Source organism: Panicum virgatum, chromosome 2N (assembly GCF_016808335.1).
Source record: "Panicum virgatum strain AP13 chromosome 2N, P.virgatum_v5, whole genome shotgun sequence".
Classification (NCBI taxonomy): domain Eukaryota; kingdom Viridiplantae; phylum Streptophyta; class Magnoliopsida; order Poales; family Poaceae; genus Panicum; species Panicum virgatum.
Window position 1 is genome coordinate 23,156,086 of NC_053146.1, and position 22,141 is coordinate 23,178,226.

The window sequence follows — 22,141 nt, forward strand, 5'->3', positions numbered from 1 at the left end:
ATAAGAATGGACCTTTTCTGGATTTACCTAAGGACTCAACTGGTGTTCAAACAATTCTTCTTTTGTTATTATTGACATACTCTCATCCACACAACATGTCGAGGTATCCAGCTGCCTCAAGATAATACACTAGAAATTGAGATACTCCCGGTCTCTGACTTTTTTGTGTGTGGTGGTGGGGGGGGACAACCATACACATTTTAGTGAAAAAAAGTGGTATTTTGCCTTGCATGTTTAAAAGCAGTTGTACAGAATGGGCTTAATCTCTTGCAAATATCATGGCAATGAGCAGCGCACGCAGTACCTGACATGCTGAAACCCAAATGCTTGCTCAGTTATTGATCGATTATCCAGTACTAAGAGCATCTCCAACAGATTACTTATCACTCTCTCCAATACTAAAAATTTAATATTTTGGTGATGGAGGTGCTCAATCCCTATATCTATAAGTTTTTGGTAATCATCAAAATACACCTTCCTATCCCCTAAATGTAGGGGGGTTTTCTTCTAATCTATTCTTGGTGATTGTATTTTGGTAGTCTGCTGTAGTAACAATTATCTAAAACACAAAAGTAGTTATTGGTACTCCCTCCTTTTCTTTTTGTTGGGCGCATGACGTTTTCTAGCTTTTTTAGATAGGGCGCGGCGGCGCGCCTCTTTATTTTCCTGTACTTCCTCGTACTCCTACGCAAGGTTTGGAGGACTCGTTGGCGCGGAGGAAGGTTTGGTTGCCGCGGAACGAAGCGCCGTAATTACCATAATTAAATTGTGATTACTCCAGGGAGTAATTGCCGGTGCATGCAGGTTACGGTTGGTTTACCCCCTCCGTCTACCTTGGTATCTGTTATACCCTTCCATGCGTCTAAGGATAGTCCCAATGCAGACTCCACTCGTAGAGTCTAAACCTCCTATTTATTGTATTTTGCTGATGTGACAGTATATTTATTGAAGAGAGAGGGAGAGAAACCAAGACTCCAAGTCTTATTTAGATTCCAAGTCTTCACACAAATCAAAAAAAATATGAGAGAGACAAGTAGACCATATAAACCAAAATAACACATTTTAGATTGGAAAGTATAGTTTCATGTGATGAAGTCTTTGAGGCTTAGACTCTACGAGTGAAGACTGCATTGGGACTGCCCTAAGACAAAGAAAAGGAGGGAGTAATAGAGAAAGAATATGTCTTGGATATGAGTAATCTGTTAGAGATGCTCTAATATACTATATAGGGAATCCGTGGTGCAAGAATGCATAGGGACCCTAATAGACTCAAGAACGACCAACTGATGTTTTTAACACAAAATTGAAAAGCAGACTTGCTTAGTATGTTCAGAAGCGAACATTATATTATTTTCAGATCATTATATGTTGTATTGAACAATGTGTATATAAACAATGTGACTTCTACATCATTTCTGATGTGTATATATGCCAGATGAATCGAGACTGCCCTTAGTGTCGATGGTTTGTTGCTGTTTTGCTTACCTCAACAATTCTATTGCTTTTTGCCTACTACAGAATATATTTTTCAGCCTCTTGATCAAATCCATTGTATGTTTGAACTACATTTGTGATGTGATGATAATAAATTTTAGTGAATTAACTCATCATCCTAAAAGCAAATAAGCAAAAGATACGCATTGCTTTGCACTTCACAGAAATGACGTACGGAGTATGCTGCTTGGTGTATTAATTGGTATTGTAGTGTCAATTGTACTTCTAATATGTTATGGTTGGTTTGCACTATAATTTTCTTGTTTACCATACTAATTTATATATGTGCCGCGCGTACATCTATGCTAGTGTATCAAAACATTGGAAAATAATCAAATCTACATCCATCTCGATAAAGATGGACTAAATATACTTTTGTCGAAAAAATCTTATATAAACAATACACTCTAAATCTTATTTATTGGCTCGCTCGCTCGCTCGCACGCGGGCGCGGTCTCTCTCGAAAAATTATTTAGGGATCAATACTTTCCATGCATTTGGAACGTAAAGGGAGAGCGCGCTCGTCGATCCGGCACTCAGAGCTGGAGGCTAGTCTTGTACTCGGGGCCGGACTTAAAGCCGGTGGGGATGGCGTGGTCAACGACGCGGTAGCCGCCGGACTTGGCAGCGAAGCGGATGGAGAAGGGGCCCTTGAGCGGGGTCGTGCTGTCAAGCGTCCAGCGCCGTGTTTAGTTAAAAAATCAAAATTCCAATTTTTTTTTCCGGCACCTGCATGGAGACTTAAATCAAAATGAAATAAAAAACGCATTACGACTGCTGTCTGTAAATGGCGAGACAAATCTAATGAACCTAATTAGGTTGTAATTGATGCTAAATTGCTACAGTAATGCTGCAGTAAATAACTTCTAATGCCGGATTAATTAGGCTCGTTAAATTCGTCTCGCGATTTACAGATGAGTTCTGTAATTATTTTTGTAATTAGTCTATGTTTAGTACTTCAAATATAGAAAGATGTCTTTTCTCGGAGATGGCGATGCTCAGGATGAGGACGAGGCGGGTCTCGCTGCAGCCCGGGCCGGTCTTGAAGGTGAGCGCGCTGCCGCACGAGCTGACGGCCAACGGTATTGGAAATATGCATTTAAAGAAATCAGATTTCAATTTGAGGCAAAATAGAAGTAAGAGCGCTACTAGTCTACTACTATCTCAAATAAAATTGAAAACTGGCAGAGTAAAACGAACCAAAACATACTCATGGTAAATTCGATTACTCTTACCAAGCAGCGTTTCGTCCTCGTGAAGAGACGATGCAGTGCAGATTGTAGCACTGCAGAACATAGTCGATCGACCTCGAGCGGCCGCGCAATTGCGCTGTCTAGAAACCTTATTGCTGTCCCTCGTGCAGGCTCAAGGATTCGGAGTTTCGTAATTGGACGTTGAACTTATTTCATATGATGGGAGTTGCCGGAGTATTAGACGCGCATCCTTTTCTCTACTTCCTATATTGAAACAGTGGACTACAGAGGCTGAGCGATCTATCAAATAGGATTCTAACTGTCAATTTCCTTGAGTAGAAAGGACAAGAATTCGCCTAAAAAGCTTGTTGGGGGTAGGTCAAAGAGTATAGGTTTCACCCGGTAGACTGTAAGATAGAAATCCTAGTCTGCCCAGTGCCGGAGTAGTGACTCACAAGGTAAGTTCTCCTCGATGCATTTCCAATACTGCTCACCCTTCTCCTCGGTGCACGCCAAGAGAAAGACCTGCGAGATCTAGCAGCTCGACAACACAGCACAGCAAGAAGTGGAAAATGACAAGGAAAATTGAGAGAGAGCTTCCTGAATATTTTCAGTCCACTGATATAGGCGCGGCTGCTCTCAGGGAGCCGTTATCACAGACATTAAAACTCTTTCAGAATGGCCATGACAATTTACTGGGTATTAAGGAATTAACTTGGCATTGATTAGTGTCTAATCAGTGCACAACAGTTCAAATGTGAGAGACAGAAGTGGCAAAATATTGGCTGAATTACATCCACACAACCGCGCATCGCAAGTCACAAGTTACGCGAATATACACACGAAAAGTCGCGAATACGCGCGCGCGTGCGTGTGTTGGTGTGTGTTTAGCAAAGCCTTACACACCCCATCTCTTGGCTGCTCAATTCAACGCATGGAAAGTGCTTCAATATTTAAATTAGTGTCCACTTGCTTGTACTAGCAGTATGGGACTGTACCAACCAGCCACATGTTGCTTTGGAATTCTCCTAAATGGGCCACAAAAGGACCAAATTCCAATAATACCCTACCAATTCCAAAGTAAGAAATAAAGAAAAAGGATCATTATGTTGTATCATTGTTAATATACTAGTTTTTTTATATGAGTCTCGTACGGATTGAACTAATACCTAGAATAACAAGATTCATCTTCCCACAACTGAAGAATGGACTAGGCCTTGAATTCTCACCTGAAATCACAACTAATACTAGGCTACCAAAACAACCTCGCCTAACCAAAGCGTTAATGGTCTGCTCCCATATCTTTTAGTGAGTTTTCAATGAAAGCGCCCTGTCTCAAGAACTACGACCTACAGTTAGACTCACGTAGGTGTTCCCCTTCAAAAATATCATGCTGGCTGATATTTTTATTTTAATATACTCTTTGAGTTACATCATCAACTTGTTCTTCCTATTTCCTACTTCACGGGACCTCCGATCACATAGAACAGGTTACTATTGTGGTGTAACATACTCAAATGGGTCTCATACCCATGCCCTTAGACATAATAGAAATCACATTCCGTGATAATTCTTTTGTGAAAGGGTCTGCCAGATTATTTTCAGTTTTCACATAGCTCACAGCTATTACTCTGGAGTTTCTTATTTTTCTGACAGTTTTATGTCTTCGCTTAATGTGCTTGTTGGACTTGGAATTATTTTTTGTATTCATAACCTGAGCTAGCATTGATTGGTTATCGCAATACATTAGGATGGGTGGTACCGGCTTCTCAAGCAAAGGCAAGTTCATAAGCAACTCTCTAAGCCATTCATCCTCACTAGTGGTAGTCTCTAGTGCTACAAGTTCTACTTTAGCCGTTGATTTTGTCAAGACTGTTTGCTTGTAGGATCTCCATGCAACTGCAGCACCTGCTAGAGTGATTATATAGCCACTAGTAGCTTTGATCTCGTCCGCATTTGAGATCCAATTGGAATCACTATGCCCCTCTAACACAGGTGGGTATCCCGAGTAGTGAATTCCATAATCTGAAGTACCTCTCAGATAACGACACACTCGCTCGAGTACTTTACAATGATCATCTCCTGGGTTTAATGTGAACTGGCTCAGTTTATTCACAACATAGGAGATGTCTGGTCTGGTCGTACTAGCTAAATACACAAGGGATCCAATTATTTGAGAATATATCAATTGATCTCTTCCCTGTCCTTCGAATTTTTGAAGTTTCACACTTGCATCATAGGGAGTTGGAGTGATCTTACAGTCTGCAAAGCCAAAGCGGCTAAGGACCTTCTCTGTATAATGTGTATAATGGGATTGACTCAGTGTAATCCCATTCTTATTTTTAATCAACTTAATATTCAAAATTACATCTGCTGGAGAAAGTCTTTCATATCAAAACACCGAGATAGTAAAGACTTGATCTCATCAATCACAACAGTGCTTGTCCTAAATATAAGTATGTCATCGACATACAAGCACAATATAACACCTTCACCCCCACCATAACGGTAGTACACAGACTTATCTGTCTCGTTCATGCTAAATCCTGCAGATGTTGAAGTGGTGTCGAATTTTTCGTGCCACTGTTTAGGTGCTTACTTTAGTCCATATAAGGATTTATTAATCTGCACACTTTGTTCTCCTCTCCAGGGACAACAAAACCATCCGTTTGCTCCATATATATTTTTTACTCCAACTCTCCATAAAACAAAGCTGTTTTACATCCATTTGATGGATATGTAAACCATATGAAGATGCTAACGCAAGCAGTACTCTAATTGTTGCAATCCGGGCTACTGGAGAGTAAGTATCAAAGAAATCATCTTCTTTCTTTTGTGTATAACCCTTGACCACAAGTTTTGCCTTATACTTTTCAATAGTACCATCAGACCTTATTTTCTTTATAAAGATCCACTTGCATCCAACTGGTTTGCACCCGCTTGGACAGTCAATGATCTCCCAAGTCCCATTGGACATGATGGAGTCCATCTCACTATGGACTGTCTCTTTCTAATACTCTGCATCAGGAGATGCATAAGCCTCTGAAAGTGTTTTTGGCACGTCATCCACAAGATAAACAATGAAGTCATCACCAAAGGATTTCGCAACCCTTTGTCTCTTACTTCTGTGTGGAGCATCATCGACTTTATCATTATCTTCGTCGGATGTAACTGGTTCACTATTTGGTTCAGGTGGAGCAATTGTTTCAGATTGAGTGTAAAACTGAGTTTCACTATTACTTGCTGTTCTCATGGATAAACTTCCTCAAAGAATGAAGCATCACGAGACTCTATGACTGTGTCTACGCTCACATCAGGAGAATCTGATTTCACAACTAAGAATCTATAAGCAGTGTTGTTTTGTGCGTAACCCAAAAATACACAATCAACTGTCTTGGGTCCAAGCTTTCTCTTTTTCGACGCTGGTATATTGACTTTCTCCAAACAACCCCACGTGCGCAAAAAATTGACATTAGGCTTTCGCCCTTTCCATCCCTCATAAGGAGTGATGTCTTTGTTCTTTATCACAACTCGATTAAGGACAAAATTTGTTGTCAAAATAGCTTCCCCCCACCATTCATAGGACATACCAGAACTCTCTAACATGACATTTACCAAGTCTGTAAGTGTCCGATCAGCCACCCCATTTGATTGAGGTGAGTATGGTGGTGTGACCTCATGGATTATACCATGTTCAGCACAGAATTGAGAGAACTCATTGGAGATGTATTCTCCTCCACGATCATCATGTAAACGCTTGATCTTTCTCTCAATTTGGTTCTCAACCTCAGCCTTAAAATTTTTTAAGTAGTGAAAAGCTTCATCTTTTGTTTTCAGCAAGTAAACATAGCAGTAACGTGTAGCATCATCTATTAAGGTCATGAAATATCTCTTGCCTCCTCTGGTCAACAATCCATTCATTTCGCATAGATCTGAATGAATAAGATCTAATGGTGCCAAATCTCTCTTCTCCTCTAAACTCTTGAAAGGTTTTTGAGGTTGTTTTTCTTGCACATATGATTGACACTTTGATCCTTTGACTATTTCCAATTTCAGAATAAACTCTAATCTGGACATTCTAGCAATGGTGTCAAAATTGATATGACAGAAACGAGAGTGCCACACATATGACTCATAAATTTTATTCATGGATGCAATATTTAGATGGAAATTTAGATCAACAGTATTTAAGCAGAACAAACCTCCGCTCTCATAGCCTTTACCAACAAAGTTCTCGAATTTAGATATTACGACTTTATTGGATTCAAACACTAACTTAAAACCATCTCGACAAAGCAAGGACCTGCTAATGAGGTTCCTATTTATTGATGGAGCATGCTGCACGTTCTTCAAATGGACAATCTTCCCTGAACTCAGCTTCAGTTCAACCATACCAACGACAAGAACAGGCGCAGCAGATCCATTTCCCATCAAGACGGAAGAAGTCCGCGCTCCCTAGTAAGAAGTAAATAAGAATATGTCAGAGCATACATGTATATTCGCTCCAGTATCAACCCACCAATCTGTAGATTGAAATACCGAAAATACAACTGGAAAATTACCATACCGAGATCCACCAGCCTCATCGCTGTTGCCTATGGTGACGTTCACCTTCTTGTTAGGCTTGCCATCATCTCGGTCCTTGCAGTAGCGGCGATTCTTCGCAAGATGCCCTTCTTTGCCGCACACATAACATGCTCTAATCTTTTCATCCTTCTCAGTTTTCTTCTTGAAGTTAGTGGGGCTTTTAGGCTTTCCACCATAGTTCATCCTCCCATCCCCCTTACCCTTGTAGGTGGGCTTGTTCACTATGATGTTTGCACTTGCACCTTGAGCGGATGTTCCCGGAGCATCCTTTGCCCTTGCCTTCTCTTCCACATCGAGGGCTATAATCAGATCCTCGGTGGAGATATCCTCTCTTTTGTGCTTCAGGGTTGTAGCAAAATCCCTCCAAGATGCAGGGAGTTTGGCAATAATGCCCGCTGCCACAAACCTGTCCGGTAAATAGACCTGGGCATCCTCCGGGCCGGGTCGGGTTCGGGTCGGGCCAAAAAAAGCCCGGTGTTTTTTCTAGCGGCCCGTGCCCGACCCGACCCGGTGGCCGGGCTGTAAAATTGAGCCCGCACCCGACCCGACAGCCAGTCGGGTCGGGTCGGGTTCGGGTCGGGTCGGGCCGGGCCTATGTAAAATGTCGGGTTCCTTCGGGTTTTTCGGGTTTCGGGTCAAAATTTTTAGCCCGTGCCCGGCCCGTTAGTCATACCGGGTCAAAAATTTTGACCCGAGCCCGCCCATCAAACTCTTCGGGTCGGGTCGGGTCGGGCTATTTTCGGGCGGGTTGGGTCGGGTCCGTCGGGTCGGGCAGCCCATGCCCAGGTCTACCGGTAAAGGACAGCCCAAACTTGCAATCTTCCCAACCAGTAGCTGCATCTCATGTGCCTGTGCAACTATCGACTTTGCAGCATCAATGCTGTAGTCATAGAATTGCTCACAGGTATAGAGTAAGCGACCACCTTCTGAGACTGCATATTTGCGCTCAAGTGCATCCCACAACTCTATGGGGTTAGTGTAATCCATGTACAGATCGTACAACTGATCTGACAGCAGGAATAGGATACATCCAAGCGCCGTATCACTATCACCCGCAAACGCCGCGGTCTGCTCAACCGTGAATGGCATCACTAGATGGATCACCCACCATAGTTTCATAGATATGAGCCAAAACATGACTCTAGTATGCCATCTACGAAAGTTACCACCGACAAACCTCTCAGGTTTCATTGCATCCGAAGGATCAGCCGTTGTTGAATTACAATAAACGCATAAATAAGATTTTTGGAATGCTGGAAATATGCATTTAAATAGACCATATTTTAATTTGAGGCAAAATAGAACTAACAACGCTACTGCTATCTCAAACAAGATTGAAAGCTGACAAAGTAAAATGAACCGAAACATACTCATGTTAAATTCGATTACTCTTACCAAGCAGCGCTCCGTCCTCGTGAAGAGACGATGCAGTGCAGATTGTAGCAGTGCAGAACGTAGTCGATCGACCTCGAGCGGTCGCGCAGTTGCGCTGCCCAAAAACCTTATTGTCGTCCCTCGTGCAGACTTCACGACGGCAAGGGTTCGGAGACATGTTACTTTGGAATTCTCCTAAATGGACCATAAATGGCGACATGTTGCTTTGGAATTCTTCTGAATGGGCCATAAATGGCGACATGTTACTTTGAAATTCTCCTAAATGAGCCATAACTGGACCAAATTCCAACAAACAGTGCCACCAGCGCCGCCGCGGCGAGCAGAAAGGAGGTCGAGGAGGCCATTGGCGGGCTACCTCTGTTAGTTGGCGTAACCTTTTTCCTTGTTTCTTATCGATCGAGGGATGGATGGGGTCGTGTGGCAATCGATGTTGCAGCTGGGTATGTATTTTTGGGCTGTGGAGGCAAGAAAACCGGGCATGGACATACGGCGCGCCACGGTGATTGCTAACACATGTAGAATTGCTATAAATAGAGAGTTTTGTACCGGTATATCAATACGAAAGATTACTTGTATGCTACTTAAAAGTTCATTTATACTGTATATCATCACACGAAACTTTTTTTAACTTGTGTGCCATTTTAGATGGAATGGCTCTAACAGAACCTAATGGAGGTGGATAAAGACGAATCTACCCTTGGACATCAAGTTGCAGGCGGGGCGGGTTGCAGCTCAACCTGCAAATGGTTTGGGCCAGAGTGGTTTTAATGGATTGGATTTGCTCTGGGCTTGGTTTGGTTGGTTGTAAATGGGCTTCTCATATTAATTGGTTTGAGTTGGATGCTGAAATGAATAGTTTGGTCTGATTTGGATTGGGCCTCAACGATTTGGTTCTAAATGGGTCGAGCCCATGAATTGGGAATGGTTACACGGCCAGAGAAAATCAAAGAACCCTATCCCGGCGACCCTACCCCGGACGGTGCGTCACCCACCCTCGCCGCCATGACGCCAGGCGATCGCGGGTCCTCGCCGGCGCCACGTCTCCACCGGCCACCGTCGTCGTCGCCAAGCCTCGCCGGCCCACTACCTCCACGCCTGCGATCTCCGTTGGTTGCCGGCCTCTCCCCCGCCGCCGCCGGCGCGTCGCGACTCTGGGGGCACCGGACCCGCCTCCACCCCCTAGATCGGGCGCCTCCTCCGCCAGCCGCTGGTCTCACACCCCGCCTCTCCCCGCTGGGGCCGGGTGAGCTCGCCGTGGAGCGGAGAGGACGCGCGATGGCAGGGGAGTCCTGCTCTTCCTCCTCGCTGAGCCCCCTTGCGGATCCATCCTTGCTGTTTCGTACTGCTGGTGAGAAAACTATGCAGTGCCTGTCTTCTTGTTGCATATGTAGTCGGCCGTTGTTGACAGCTACGTGATGATGGAGTTCGATCGCGTTCCTGTGCAAGTGCTTCTTTTGTTTTGTGCTGTCAGATTTGGTCTGCCTCTACTAAGTGATATACGCATAAAAGTGTACTGCAAGTCTACCTTTGGCTTATTTGATGTCACATTTGTCATCATGCCAAAATTTTCTATTACATACTGGAAAGAGTCTAGTGTTGATTTTTTGGAGTAGTGAACACTGCATTGTCTGAACCCAAAATGTGATAATGCTATGCAGGAAGGTAAGCAAGCTGTTGAATTGATTGGAAAGTGGGAAACGATTGATGTGGCTGATGCACTAGAGCTTCTCTCACCGGATTTTGAAAGTGACGAAGTATGCTGTCTGCCATCTTTATTTCTGCATCTTTCTGGTTTTATTATGTTTACTTGTTTGTAGATTTTTGTTAGATTACTAAGAAATGTAAATGGCCTCCCATGTGCAGATTCATTGTGAGCTACCTCAAAAATGTCTGCAAGCACATCCCACACAATTGATAGCTCTGGAACCGATGATGAGCATGATTCATCTCAACCACGTGTTAGGAGATCAAAGGTATGGCAATTCTTTGAGCAAGATTTGGTGATGGTAGATGACGTTTGGAAGGCAGTTTGCAAGTATTGTGGGCTGAGACTTGGGGCTCAATCGGGCACTAGTAGTCTTAGAAGTCATATTGCTACAACTTGCCCGGCTATTGGGGATGCTGATAGAAACAGTTTTTTAGACACCATAAAGAAAAAATCTTCAGATACCTTTGTGTTTGACCCCGTCTTAAGTCGTGAGCGCATGGTTTAGTTTGTCATACATGCTGAAATCGAATTCAATAAATTTGAAGACCCTTACTTTGAGCCATGGATGGAAAGTCTACAACCAACAATGAAATGTGTAGGGCGCCAAACCGTTCATAATGATTGCCTCAAGATGTATGAGAAGATGAAGCAAGATCTTCACAATGAGTTTTCAGTCTTAGACTCTCGTGTGTGCTTCACATCTGATATGTGGACTTCCCTTCAGAACTTAGGATATATGGTCATAACTGCACATTATGTGGATGTTGATTTCAAGCTTAAGAAGAAAATCATTAGTTTGAAGGAAGTCAAGTATCCTCATACCGGCTATGCTTTAGAAGAGGCTATTGTAAGCAGCCTAACTGAGTGGGGTTTAAGGGAGAAAATACTTACTTTAACCTTAGATAATGCAGGCAACAATACCAAGGCATGTGAACTAATAGTACAGCATCACAAGCATGAGTTGTTGTGTGAGGGAGCACATCTGCATGTTAGATGTTCTGCACATATTTTGAATATTCTAGTTCAAGATGGAATGGAACTTATTCATGCTGCAATAGAGAAGATTCGTGAGTTGTTGAAGAGCATAGAATCTTCACCGTCACGAATTCAGAATTTCAACTCAATTGCAACTAATAAGGGTCTTAAAGCAAAACGTGGCATTTATCTGGATATACCAAACAGATGGAATTCTACATTTAGAATGGTACGAGAAGCATTAGATTACAAGTCTGTACTTAGTACTTATGCTGAACAATATCTTGAAGTTGCACCAAATGAAGAAGAGTGGTCAAAAGCCGAAGCGATATGTGTATTTCTCAAGGCTTTTGAAGAAGCCACAAATCTTGTATCAGCTGACCGAAAACCAACTTCGCACAAATTCTTACCATTAGTGCTTTCTATTTGATATGCTTTGAATGATCCAGCATGGCAAAATAATGAAGTTTTGGTAGATTTGGCTGCTGCAATGAAGGTTAAATTTGCAAAATATTGGGAGCCTAAACCAGTGCCTAATGAGTCTAGCCTCCAGAGAAGGAAAGAGTATGATTTTAATGTTGTAATTGTCATTGCAACTATCTTAGATCCAAGAAGAAAGTTTGATTATGTGGAATTCTTTTATGAGAAAGTATGCAGCAATTTCGATCAAGCTGATAAATGTACGAAATCAGCACAAGATTGGCTGAAGAAGTACTTCAATGAGTATGAACGACTTGCAAGGAGTGATGGCTCAGCATTTGTGTCAAGTTCAAGTGGAAGCACCTGTACTGTTGGTTCACCTGTGCTTGGGAAAAGGGTACTAGAAGAAGAATTTGCTGATTTCAAATCTCGTTGTCGAGTTGTTCGTAGGCCAAAATCAGAGATTGACACATATTTGGAAGAGGATCATGCCGAGGATAGTAAAAGATTTGATGTGTTGGGTTGGTGGAAGGCTCGTGCTGATCAGTTTCCTGTCTTATCAAAGATGGCTAGGGACTTTCTTGCTATCCCACTCAGCACTGTATCATCTGAATCGGCTTTTAGTTGTGGCAATAGGATTCTTGGGGACACAAGAGGCTCGCTAACGCCACAGATGTTGGAGGCTTTAGTTAGTGCGAAAGATTGGCTCACTATAGTCCAAGATAAAGATAAGGACAAGGATGATGAAGGTACCCATTGTTTCTTTTACCTTAGTTTCTTTTACCTTCAATGATCACCAAATTCTTATTTGAAATCTGCATAGATGAGAAGTTGTTGTTCTTAAGGCAAGTTCCTCTCTTTTTTGGATGCAGGGATCTTAAGTGAAGTTGTTGGGGTTGGTGCAGGGCAAAATGTGCCACAGGTGGAATCAGCTGGACCGGTGGGGGCTTAACCGATGGAATTAAGTATGTTATAACTATGACTCCATTTGCATCTCCCTGAAGCTGCAGATCAATTTAAACTGTGATCTGAAGCAGTGCTACAAGTGTATTTCTAGGAAATAGATTGTTGTTTCATTGCTTTTATATTCTAGAAAGCTGATTCATTGCTTGTATAGTAAGATTTGAATCTTTGGAATGTCCTGATACTATGATTACTTAAAGGATAGCCTTATTTCTATGGCTGGACATTCTACAGGATTGGTGTTCTCTGTTTTAATTTAATTTGTGAGGGATAGCCTTATTTGGAATGTCCTGATGCATTCATTTTAATTTTTATCCATTGTCCCTGATCTGGTCTTAACTGGTGGAATAAGGTATTTTGTCTCTTAAATAATACATGCATGGGAAAAAATAGTTTTCTTTGTTGCCAAGATCATTGTGACCATATGGTAGAAACAGCACATTTCCAATTCCATGACATAATATTTGCCATTTTTTCTACCTGCTGAAAGAATGAACAACCTGCTGAAATAATGAACTACCTGCTGAAAGAATGAAACAATGAACAACTTTAGCTATTTAAGTTAGCCTGTAGTTCTCTTGTTTTGCCTGTAGATCAGGGTGCATTGCTGTTCATTTTTTTTCTAGTTCAGTGTATTTTGTATGTTCTGATGGTAGCATTATAATGTGCACCAGAGATATTTGTTTTACTGAATATGTAGCCGTGATGACACACCTGCTTTCCTGTATTGATGCATGATGATTTTGCTCTGCACTTGTATTGCTGCAGAATAAGTCTATTTAGAGTATGGTCTGTTAGTCTTTTTTGCTGCTATATTAATATTTTCTTTTTGCAGAGTACTCTGTAGCTTGTTTACACAGTCTGCCTCATTATACCAATGTGCTATAGATATTTGCTTCAAACAGTCTGTGTCTTGTGCTGAGATCGTTTTTCAACGATTTGCAGAACCCAGCGAAGAATAAAGTGATCAACTGGAGCTTTCGTCAAAGACTTTATTGAGTGGCCTCTTTTGTGATCCAGCGAAGAATTCGTATTTGTGTTCATTTGTTGGGTTTGGGGCGTGATGCATGTAAAAAGGATTCCCAGTGTTATCGCTACTCTTGTGATGTGGGAAATGTTAGTCTGCTGATGGCACATCTTAATCGAATGTTTATGCCTGTCTTATTGCAGTGAAAATGTGAAATGATTTGTGATCAAGCATCTTAGTCTGCTGATGTCATTAACCATGTTAATGCTCATGTCATCATAAAACAGAGGCCTGTGCTGACATATCTTTGCTTCGCAATTAAATTTTTTTAAACGTGCAAGTGCAGTCTAAGAAGGAACGCCCCCATGTGAGCCTCCTTGGGCTGCTCGGCAGTCAAGCAGACTAAGGAGGCCTGCTTGAGAAGCAACGCCTCCTGCTGCAGCTGCAGTTTGGTGGTCGCTCACCGCACACCAAACTATGGTTTTACAATGGATTGAAACCATAGTTGTGGGGGTGGATTGATATGGTATATAGGATAATATAATATCATAGTGGGGTGAATTGGTTTTTGTAATTGATGGATTGCAGTGGGGTGGATTTATGTTTTATACAATAATGACACGGATTGGTTTGGGTTCAGGTTGGGCTTCAGCCCACTAGCAGGTTGAGTTGCAGCTGCCCGCCCCGCGTCCGCACGAACCGCTAATGCCATCGCGGGCATAAGCGGCAAACCCGCATAGTGCCGCTTGCCTTTTGCGGCCTTTGCGGCCGCCCGCATGTGGCCGCTGTTAGAGAATGAAAATTGTAGGGACAAGAATGTAGTGAATGGAGCAAATTTTCTCATTGATCTCAAGGTCCCTTTATATAGGGAGATTACAACCTAGTTAAGACTAGGCATTCAGAATATCAATTTCTCTTTCTAATGGCAGCCATAAAACTCATTCATAGCATAGCAATAAACTCAATTTATATCCTTAACCATGGCTGTTACCATGGTCTTGATAGCTGCTTTGATGAGATCAAATAAAGAGCTTTTGTAACACTCCCCCTTTTGATCGAGTCCTCCTTTAAGATCAATGTTTATCTTGAATCCTCCAAAAACCCTGTAGGGAAAAAAGGAAGAAATATGTGTAGATATGCCATTAAAAACTCCTTAAAACCCAGTGGGAAAAATAAGGATAAAATTGGTATGGCATATGTTGATTATTGTCTCATTGTAAACTCATATGGGAAAAACCTTGGAAGGAAAACCCATGACAAAGTTTAGAGAACAATAAATATGATATGAGGATCATAATTGTAATTATATGTCTTTGATACCACCTCAAAAACCCCTGTGGGGAAAACAAGAGATATGACATATGTTTATGTTATTACTGCCTCATTAAAAACTTTCTATGAGAAACCTTGAGAGGAAAAACTCATAAAAGAAAAGAGTGCGATAAATATTTTTGAAAGGCAATATAATGATATTGCTCTTATGTAACCTGCTTACACTCAAGCAACACAAGTTGCATTATCTTAAAGATAATGGCTAGTGATTCGATGGAATCAAATGTGGCCATTCGATGAAGTTATACATGTTCATGTAATACTTTAGAATGAGGAGTGGAAGTAGCCGTTAGAGCCAAGTTTGATGACTCCTATGAGAACTTTACCACCATAACATCAGTATGTGATATGTCAATATAGGGGATTAAATAGTCAATATCTTGATACCCCACATGATCATATCTTAATTTAGATAATAATAAATCAAGATCCTTTGTGCCTATAGATATCTGTGGATATCTACTTTGACTCCCACCTTTCTGTGGTGTAGAAGTAGCACTATTTTGAGCTATAGTAAGTATCTGCAAATGCAATATCAGGCCTGTTGCGATATGCAAGATACATGAGCACTTTGATGGCACTAAGGTTGCAATCCCAAGGGTCATCATGGATAGTGATCCATATTTAGGGATTGAATGACCATATTGTTGGTAGTATGATTGTCCAATATTATTTGGATATTGGTATACAATATCAATGGAATATTGGAAGACTGATGTGTGCTTAAGTTATGGACTCAAGCATAATTTGGTTTTACCCAAATATTTCATCTCAAATCCGTCTTATATGATGACTACCTGTTTTGATGTGTCATATGAGATGTATAAAATCCATGGGATTCTATTATGAGTACACAGGTGAAATCATCAAGATGGGAGACATCCTTCTGTGGAAGGAACTCGCCTAGTCAGTTGTACCACAATCAACTTGACTATTTCAAGTCTTGGCGTGACTTGCGTATGTTGCAATTTATGTTTTGATTCAGAATACAAAGTGCATTGGGACCTGTAATCCAAATCTATCCAAATCAAATTTGATCTGCCAATTATTGATATAGCAACATAACTTCCACACATACCAACGGATATGTTATGCTTGGTCTCTGCGTGAAACCATTTGCTACAAGCTTTCACGTCTTCACCACCTTATGGATTTGGGAATCCATAATGCTTCCATTGGGGAGCATTGTGAGGAGAAATCATTACGAAGTAAAGACTTTCCAATTTTTAGTGAAAGCAATTCTCCTTAATTGCTACCTTTGTTTGACCCAATGTGAGTGTTGAGACACTCTGCCTAGGACTTGTGGTCTGGATCTAGATAAGGTGCAAGGCAATTTTTTTTTAGGAGTATGCCGGCAATTTGTAGTCTTTGTGTGATTGATTCATTAGAACCAATTAAGCATGTGGAAATGTTTACCCTTTGAACTCTATGTTATTTCCCACAATAACAGACTTAGGGTGTTCCAATGACCCAGCGTCTAAATTTGTGCACATTGTGCTGGGCTTTTGAATGTTGAACATCCATAGGCTTTGGATAGTAAATATCCATAGTGTCTATCAACTTGATGTTGATATGCATGTATTGTCTTGGAGGATTTCTCCCCCTAATCCAAGAATGCTTGCAAAAAGCCGTCTCCCCATGTGGCCATACTTCTCCCCCTCTTGTTCAGATTCGGGAGATGAGTGGTTTTGTTAGGTACCTCCACTCTTTCTGGCACATTAAACGGGAATAGGATTTGGTGACAAGTAAATGCATTTGGCAGATAATTTGCAATGTGTTGCAAATATTAGATGGTCTGAACTGTTGGTTCAGAATCTTTGGTACGTGGGTATGAGGATCGAACATCAATGATGACATTCTCCTTTTCTGATTCCTGGCATTCGATGTGTGGTAAGTATCTCCCCCTAATGCCTGGAATCTTCCTCAAAGATGTGTCCAGCACATGGGCATGAATGAGTCCCCAATTAGAGATCTGAGGTACTATTGGATGACGGATAATGATACCTCACGTAAATCTCCAATGCCCATTGATGTATGCTGCGGTGGTGATATTGGTACTGCAGAACATTACCAATTCGCAGATGGGAAATGATTTGGTTGTAACCAAATTTCCACGTACTGACTGCAACGGAGGGAGTCGTATGATTGCAGTTTGATAGATTTGGATCTATGTTGCGTTGTGTAAATCCGCATACAACCAACTGAATGTTGTTAAATTGCAATTCTATTTGGATCATCAAACAATTTGATTCTCTTGACAAGAGATATAGTTTTGCCATTGTGTGTGTGCACACAAGATACTTTATGATGAAGTCCAAAAAAAATAGTTCCATGTTAATGGATTTAATCTCGTGTCCAGGATCATTTGCTCTAAATTGAAAATTTGAGCAACGAGTTTAGCAAATTTGTGATACTTTATGAGTAAAGCACACATTTAGGACAACAATGAATATGCATTGAATAGTATCTTTATGTTCCATAAAGTAGCAAATAGAGTCACATAAATGTTCTTGAATTTCTTCTAGAAATTTAATGACTCATATTTATGTTGTGACTTAATAGAATTGATAATAATTTTCTCATCATTCTAGATGTAGAATGGTCAAGGCAGATATGCCCAATCTTGATGCGATCAAGAGAGAAAATTATTTGTATGCTACATGTAAAGGGATTGATGTATGTATAATACACCCCAGATGATGGAAGGATTTTGCACAATTATGTAGTTTTCAAATGTGTTGCACTAATGTGAGTGAGATTTTCATCATCGCTCCATAGTATTCGGTTTCAATGAAAAACCAAGCAACTTGATAACATGAAAACATCATATGGTATTTCTAGAATCAGGATACTTGATGCATCCATGATTTATTGAATACCATAGAGAGAGCATGATCTCTCACAATTGTGTTAGTAATATAGTGGTACACTATACATGTTTCATTTCCATCTGGTTGAATCCCATATATAAGCGAGGCAAAAGAATATGTATATCATGTCTGAGGTACATGATATTTTTGTAATGGACAACATACCACATGTGGTAGTATGAATTTAGGCTAATATTATTTCCGATGGAAATTTGGACTTTTGCAAGCGTTGCTTGTTGAAGTGAACTTCAAAATATTCCAAAGAACTCGCTTGTCTCCAATGAGTTGGAGGTATAGTTGAGCCAAATGTTTGATTTGGCGTTTCTGTGTTCATGGATTTGTACAATCACACTTTTGTTAAAATGTGATATTTGTCACACTTGATCATTTTCCGATGGAAAATGATAGCCACATTCAAGAGCATCCATTCTGATATAAATTGCCATAGAACGAAGATCCTTGATAAATGAATGAGTGAACAATCATTTATGATTTTGGCAATATCACATCCTTTGTTGAAATCTTGATGAGGGACTTGCAAAAGGTAGATGGATGTCTTTTCCCCAGATTTGTAAAATCCAAGTGTTGGAGTTGCATAAAAGACGCAAAGCACAAGTGTGGCAATATCCAGAATGGAGTGAGCATTTTGTTGGCATTGAGCAACAATAGCAGTGATGCCATATGCCTGAATGATATCGTTGGTATCTTAATGCTCATGATAGGAAAAATAAATTTCATTCAACGCGACTTTGGAAAAATTCAAAAGTAGAAATATTAGCCATGTCCTACATAATTTGATTATGTATGAATTTACTTGTTAGTAAATTATATAGCAATAAAGGCAAAATTTTGGGTTCAAGTTGATACTTGATTAGCGTTACCAATATGTTGGATCCATTCCTGTGGGAATAGGTGATGTAAAATCGTTGCCAAAACATAGGCTATGTGTAACCTCCAAAATAATGTACCATATATTGATATTTATTTAAGCAAATGATACTTAAATAACTTCATATTCAAGATGTGTCTTGAATTGGAATATGCAAATATTGTAAAAATCAAGATGAGTCTTGAATCACATGTAATGTTTACCTCATATTGGATAAGTGATTGAAAATAATCATGAATAGTAAATATTACCAAGACCAATCCGAAGGATGGATTATGATAATCACCCGAAGGTGTAGACCATTTTACTATTCAATTCAAATTGGATATGCACACTGTGGATGAAATCCCATGGTATAATGTGGTACACCTTGTGTATGACCAATTTGAAAAATGAAGAAAAATTATCACCGTGAGGGTGAAGGTCATTTGTTAAAACTCAATATTGTGTATGCACGTTGAGGATAGTCAACACGTGTAACACAGTGTAGATCCTATAGTAGTACTGAGGTATGATCTCGTGTATGGCCAATATTTTATGTTTTAAAATATTATCCATAAATAATAAGGTAATCACATAAAATATTTGCATAAAATAAATTAAGTAAATTGCATAAATGAATTGCATGTAAAGTAAATTGCATAGAAAAATAATATGGAATACATTATTATTGGGATGTCATGAGGACAACACTTTGAACAATATACTCAACATAAGAGTACATTTGATTGGGAATTGCCGTAGGCAAACATTTTGTACCATGTAACTGAAATTCCTATAGAAATAGGAACTCGAATGTATGAATTTACTGTGATAAACTCATCTATAGTACATATTATGATACAACTTCTGTTGACATGTGGTCACAAAAATATTTATTTACATGAGGTAAATATAGTGCATCATAATTATATTTACATGGGGTAAATATAGTACTTTATAGATCTTGTTAAAACCTGAGGGCTATTTGCGGAATTTAAATTGTTCGAAGTACGAATACTTGAATTTAAATCCTTGCTGAAATGTAAATACTGAAAGGTTGTTTCGGCCGCGGGCCGGTGGGAGCGCCGGTTGGCCTGCTGGGCCGCCGCGCTGCCCACCACGGCTCAAGGCGAGTGCGGGGAAGGGGCTCTGAGCGAGGCCCATGGGACAGACAGTGGCGCGGGGAGCTCACGAGGATGCGCCCCTCGGCGGTGCAGTGATCAGGCATCACCGGGGGGGCCTGGCAAGCCGCGAGGTCGTCGACGCGGCGAGCTCCATCGGCAGGAGCTATGCCACGGCGACCACGACGGCGAGAACGGCGCATTGGAGCAAGCAGAGCCTCAAGGAGCTGCTCATGGAGAAGACGACGGAGTCGAAGCATTTTCAGTGAGCGCTTCGGCATCTTACAATTGCTAATGTCGTCAATCTCCTCCTTCTCTCAGTTTGCTCAGTGTAGAGCAGGGTGCTGATAACGTGTTAGAGAATGAAAATTGTAGGGACAAGAATGTAGTGAATGGAGCAAATTTTCTCATTGATCTCAAGGTCCCTTTATATAGGGAGATTACAACCTAGTTAAGACTAGGCATTTAGAATATCAGTTTCTCTTTCTAATGGCAGCCATAAAACTCATTCATAGCATAACAATAAACTCAATTTATATCCTTAACCATGGCTGTTACCATGGTCTTGATAGCTGCTTTGATGAGATCAAATAAAGAGCTTTTGTAACAGCCGCCAGCCCCACAGCGTGCAGTAGCTATCGCGTCAGCTGATTTTTGCCATACAGGTAGAGAAGACAGACAGATTTTTGCTGCCGCTGCTGCCGGCGACCGCGATCTTCACTACGTATAGATTTACACGGTGACTAACTGAAAAGGCAACAAATAAAATTACGTGCTGGAGGCTAATCTTTGGTTAGTTGCCGTGTATACAGAAGACGTCTGATCCAATCCATGCAAGGAATGCAAGCATTGCAATACAACTTAGTATCTCACAAAGCCTCTTCTTCTTCCTTCAAAAAAGGTGTAGTTAAAAAGCTTCTTGTTACTTCAAGCACATCCTTTCTTCTAATCTGGGAGTACATTGAAATCAAAAGAATTATCATAAACTAATAGTGAAACAAACCTTGAGCTCTGCAGACTTGAGTTTGTACTGCTACTGACATTTGAACCATATAGCGAAACGAGAAGCTAAACAATATTATTATCAACAATTGGTAAACAAATACTTTATTATTGAAATTATGAAATTGCTGAACTCCTGGTTTTATTGAGCTGCAAGAAGCTCCCTGAAATATAATTGGTGGGGATCCTCCCCCCTCAAAAAAAAAAGTGCGTACAAAAATAATGATTGAAGGACTAATGATCCTCCTCTCTACCTGAAAGCAGTACATTAGCCAGCAGCACTTAAATCTAAGTAGTCAGAAACATTTTTCCATAGTCCACGACATTAGTAGTCTACAAGCCAACATTTTCAGAGGCAAATCTTCCTGAAATCCAAGTAGTCATAAACAAACTTTTTCTGCTGTAAGATATCCCAAACCTTGGCTTGGGAAAATGACCTGAAATTGCAATGTTTGAGCTGGATCTTTTGTTTCCCAAATCGTACTTCTCGTGAGATTCAGGCCATCGCAACTCAAGGGGAAGCACGAAATGTGCAGGCAGTGAAAAAAGCACATCTGAGAAGTTCAACCATGGATCAATCACATTCGCGAGCATCTAGATGAGCGGATCCAGCAATCACCTTTGGGGAAGAGGGAGGATGCGCTGGACTGAGGCCTCAGGGCCGGCTGACGCTGAGGGTGCCGCGAGCGGGCACCTGCGGGGAGAGCAGCCAGAGGTGCGCACGCTGGGAGCCTGGGTGTGCACCGCTCCCGGGAAGATAGACGGAGCAGCAGAGGAATGCGACGGTGGCAGGCGGACTAGAGTGGGACGGCGGCGAGGGTTTGCGAGACTGCGGGTTCTTGCGGGCACCTGCGGCTCCAGCGGACTTGGTAAGGTGGACAGGGCCCACAACCATTTTGCAGCTGGGCCGTTTGAGTCGCGAAAGGCGATTTTGCGGGGCGGGTTTGCGGGCTCGTATAAGAACCCGCCCCGCCTGCAACTTGACTTGGACAGAAGGCACCGCGACGTCACCATGCTACCGCCGTCCAGCGCCCACCCAACCTCGCACAGGAACTCGCCGTCGCCGTGCTCCCTGAACGCTCTCCACAGCCGCTTCGGCAGCGCAACAACGCGTCCGCGTCTCTCCGCAGCTTGCTTGGTTCGTCGGGCGACAACTCCGCGAACTTGCCCTCCTCACCACTTATCCGTCAAATTCTGAATCCCGTACAAGCCACGCATCGAAACCGTAGTATTCAAACGTTCG

At 41.5% G+C, this 22,141-nt stretch overlaps 1 protein-coding gene and 1 long non-coding RNA gene across 2 annotated transcripts; one reads left to right on the forward strand and one right to left on the reverse strand.

Moving 5' to 3' along the window:
* Window positions 1–10,327: 10,327 nt before the first annotated feature.
* LOC120660078 (zinc finger BED domain-containing protein RICESLEEPER 2-like) lies at window positions 10,328–12,766 on the forward strand. Its single transcript, XM_039938421.1, has 3 exons — window positions 10,328–10,423; window positions 10,533–12,521; window positions 12,645–12,766. Exons 2-3 carry the CDS (start codon window positions 11,843–11,845, stop codon window positions 12,722–12,724), a joined length of 759 nt encoding a protein of 252 aa, XP_039794355.1. The 5' UTR covers window positions 10,328–10,423; window positions 10,533–11,842; the 3' UTR covers window positions 12,725–12,766.
* A 7,516-nt stretch (window positions 12,767–20,282) lies between these two features.
* LOC120660079 lies at window positions 20,283–21,801 on the reverse strand. The gene is made up of 2 exons (XR_005669335.1): window positions 21,518–21,801; window positions 20,283–20,846 (listed from the first exon to the last, which is right to left on the reverse strand). It is a non-coding gene; the product is annotated as an uncharacterized LOC120660079 (long non-coding RNA).
* Window positions 21,802–22,141: the final 340 nt, after the last annotated feature.

Bases quoted from the DNA above. Each gene is read 5' to 3' on its own strand.
- LOC120660078 (XM_039938421.1), top strand. From the start codon at position 11,843: ATGAAGGTTAAATTTGCAAAATATTGGGAGCCTAAACCAGTGCCTAAT. The intron at 12,522-12,644 runs GTACCCATTGTT...TTTTGGATGCAG, and splicing joins TAAGGACAAGGATGATGAAG to GGATCTTAAGTGAAGTTGTT.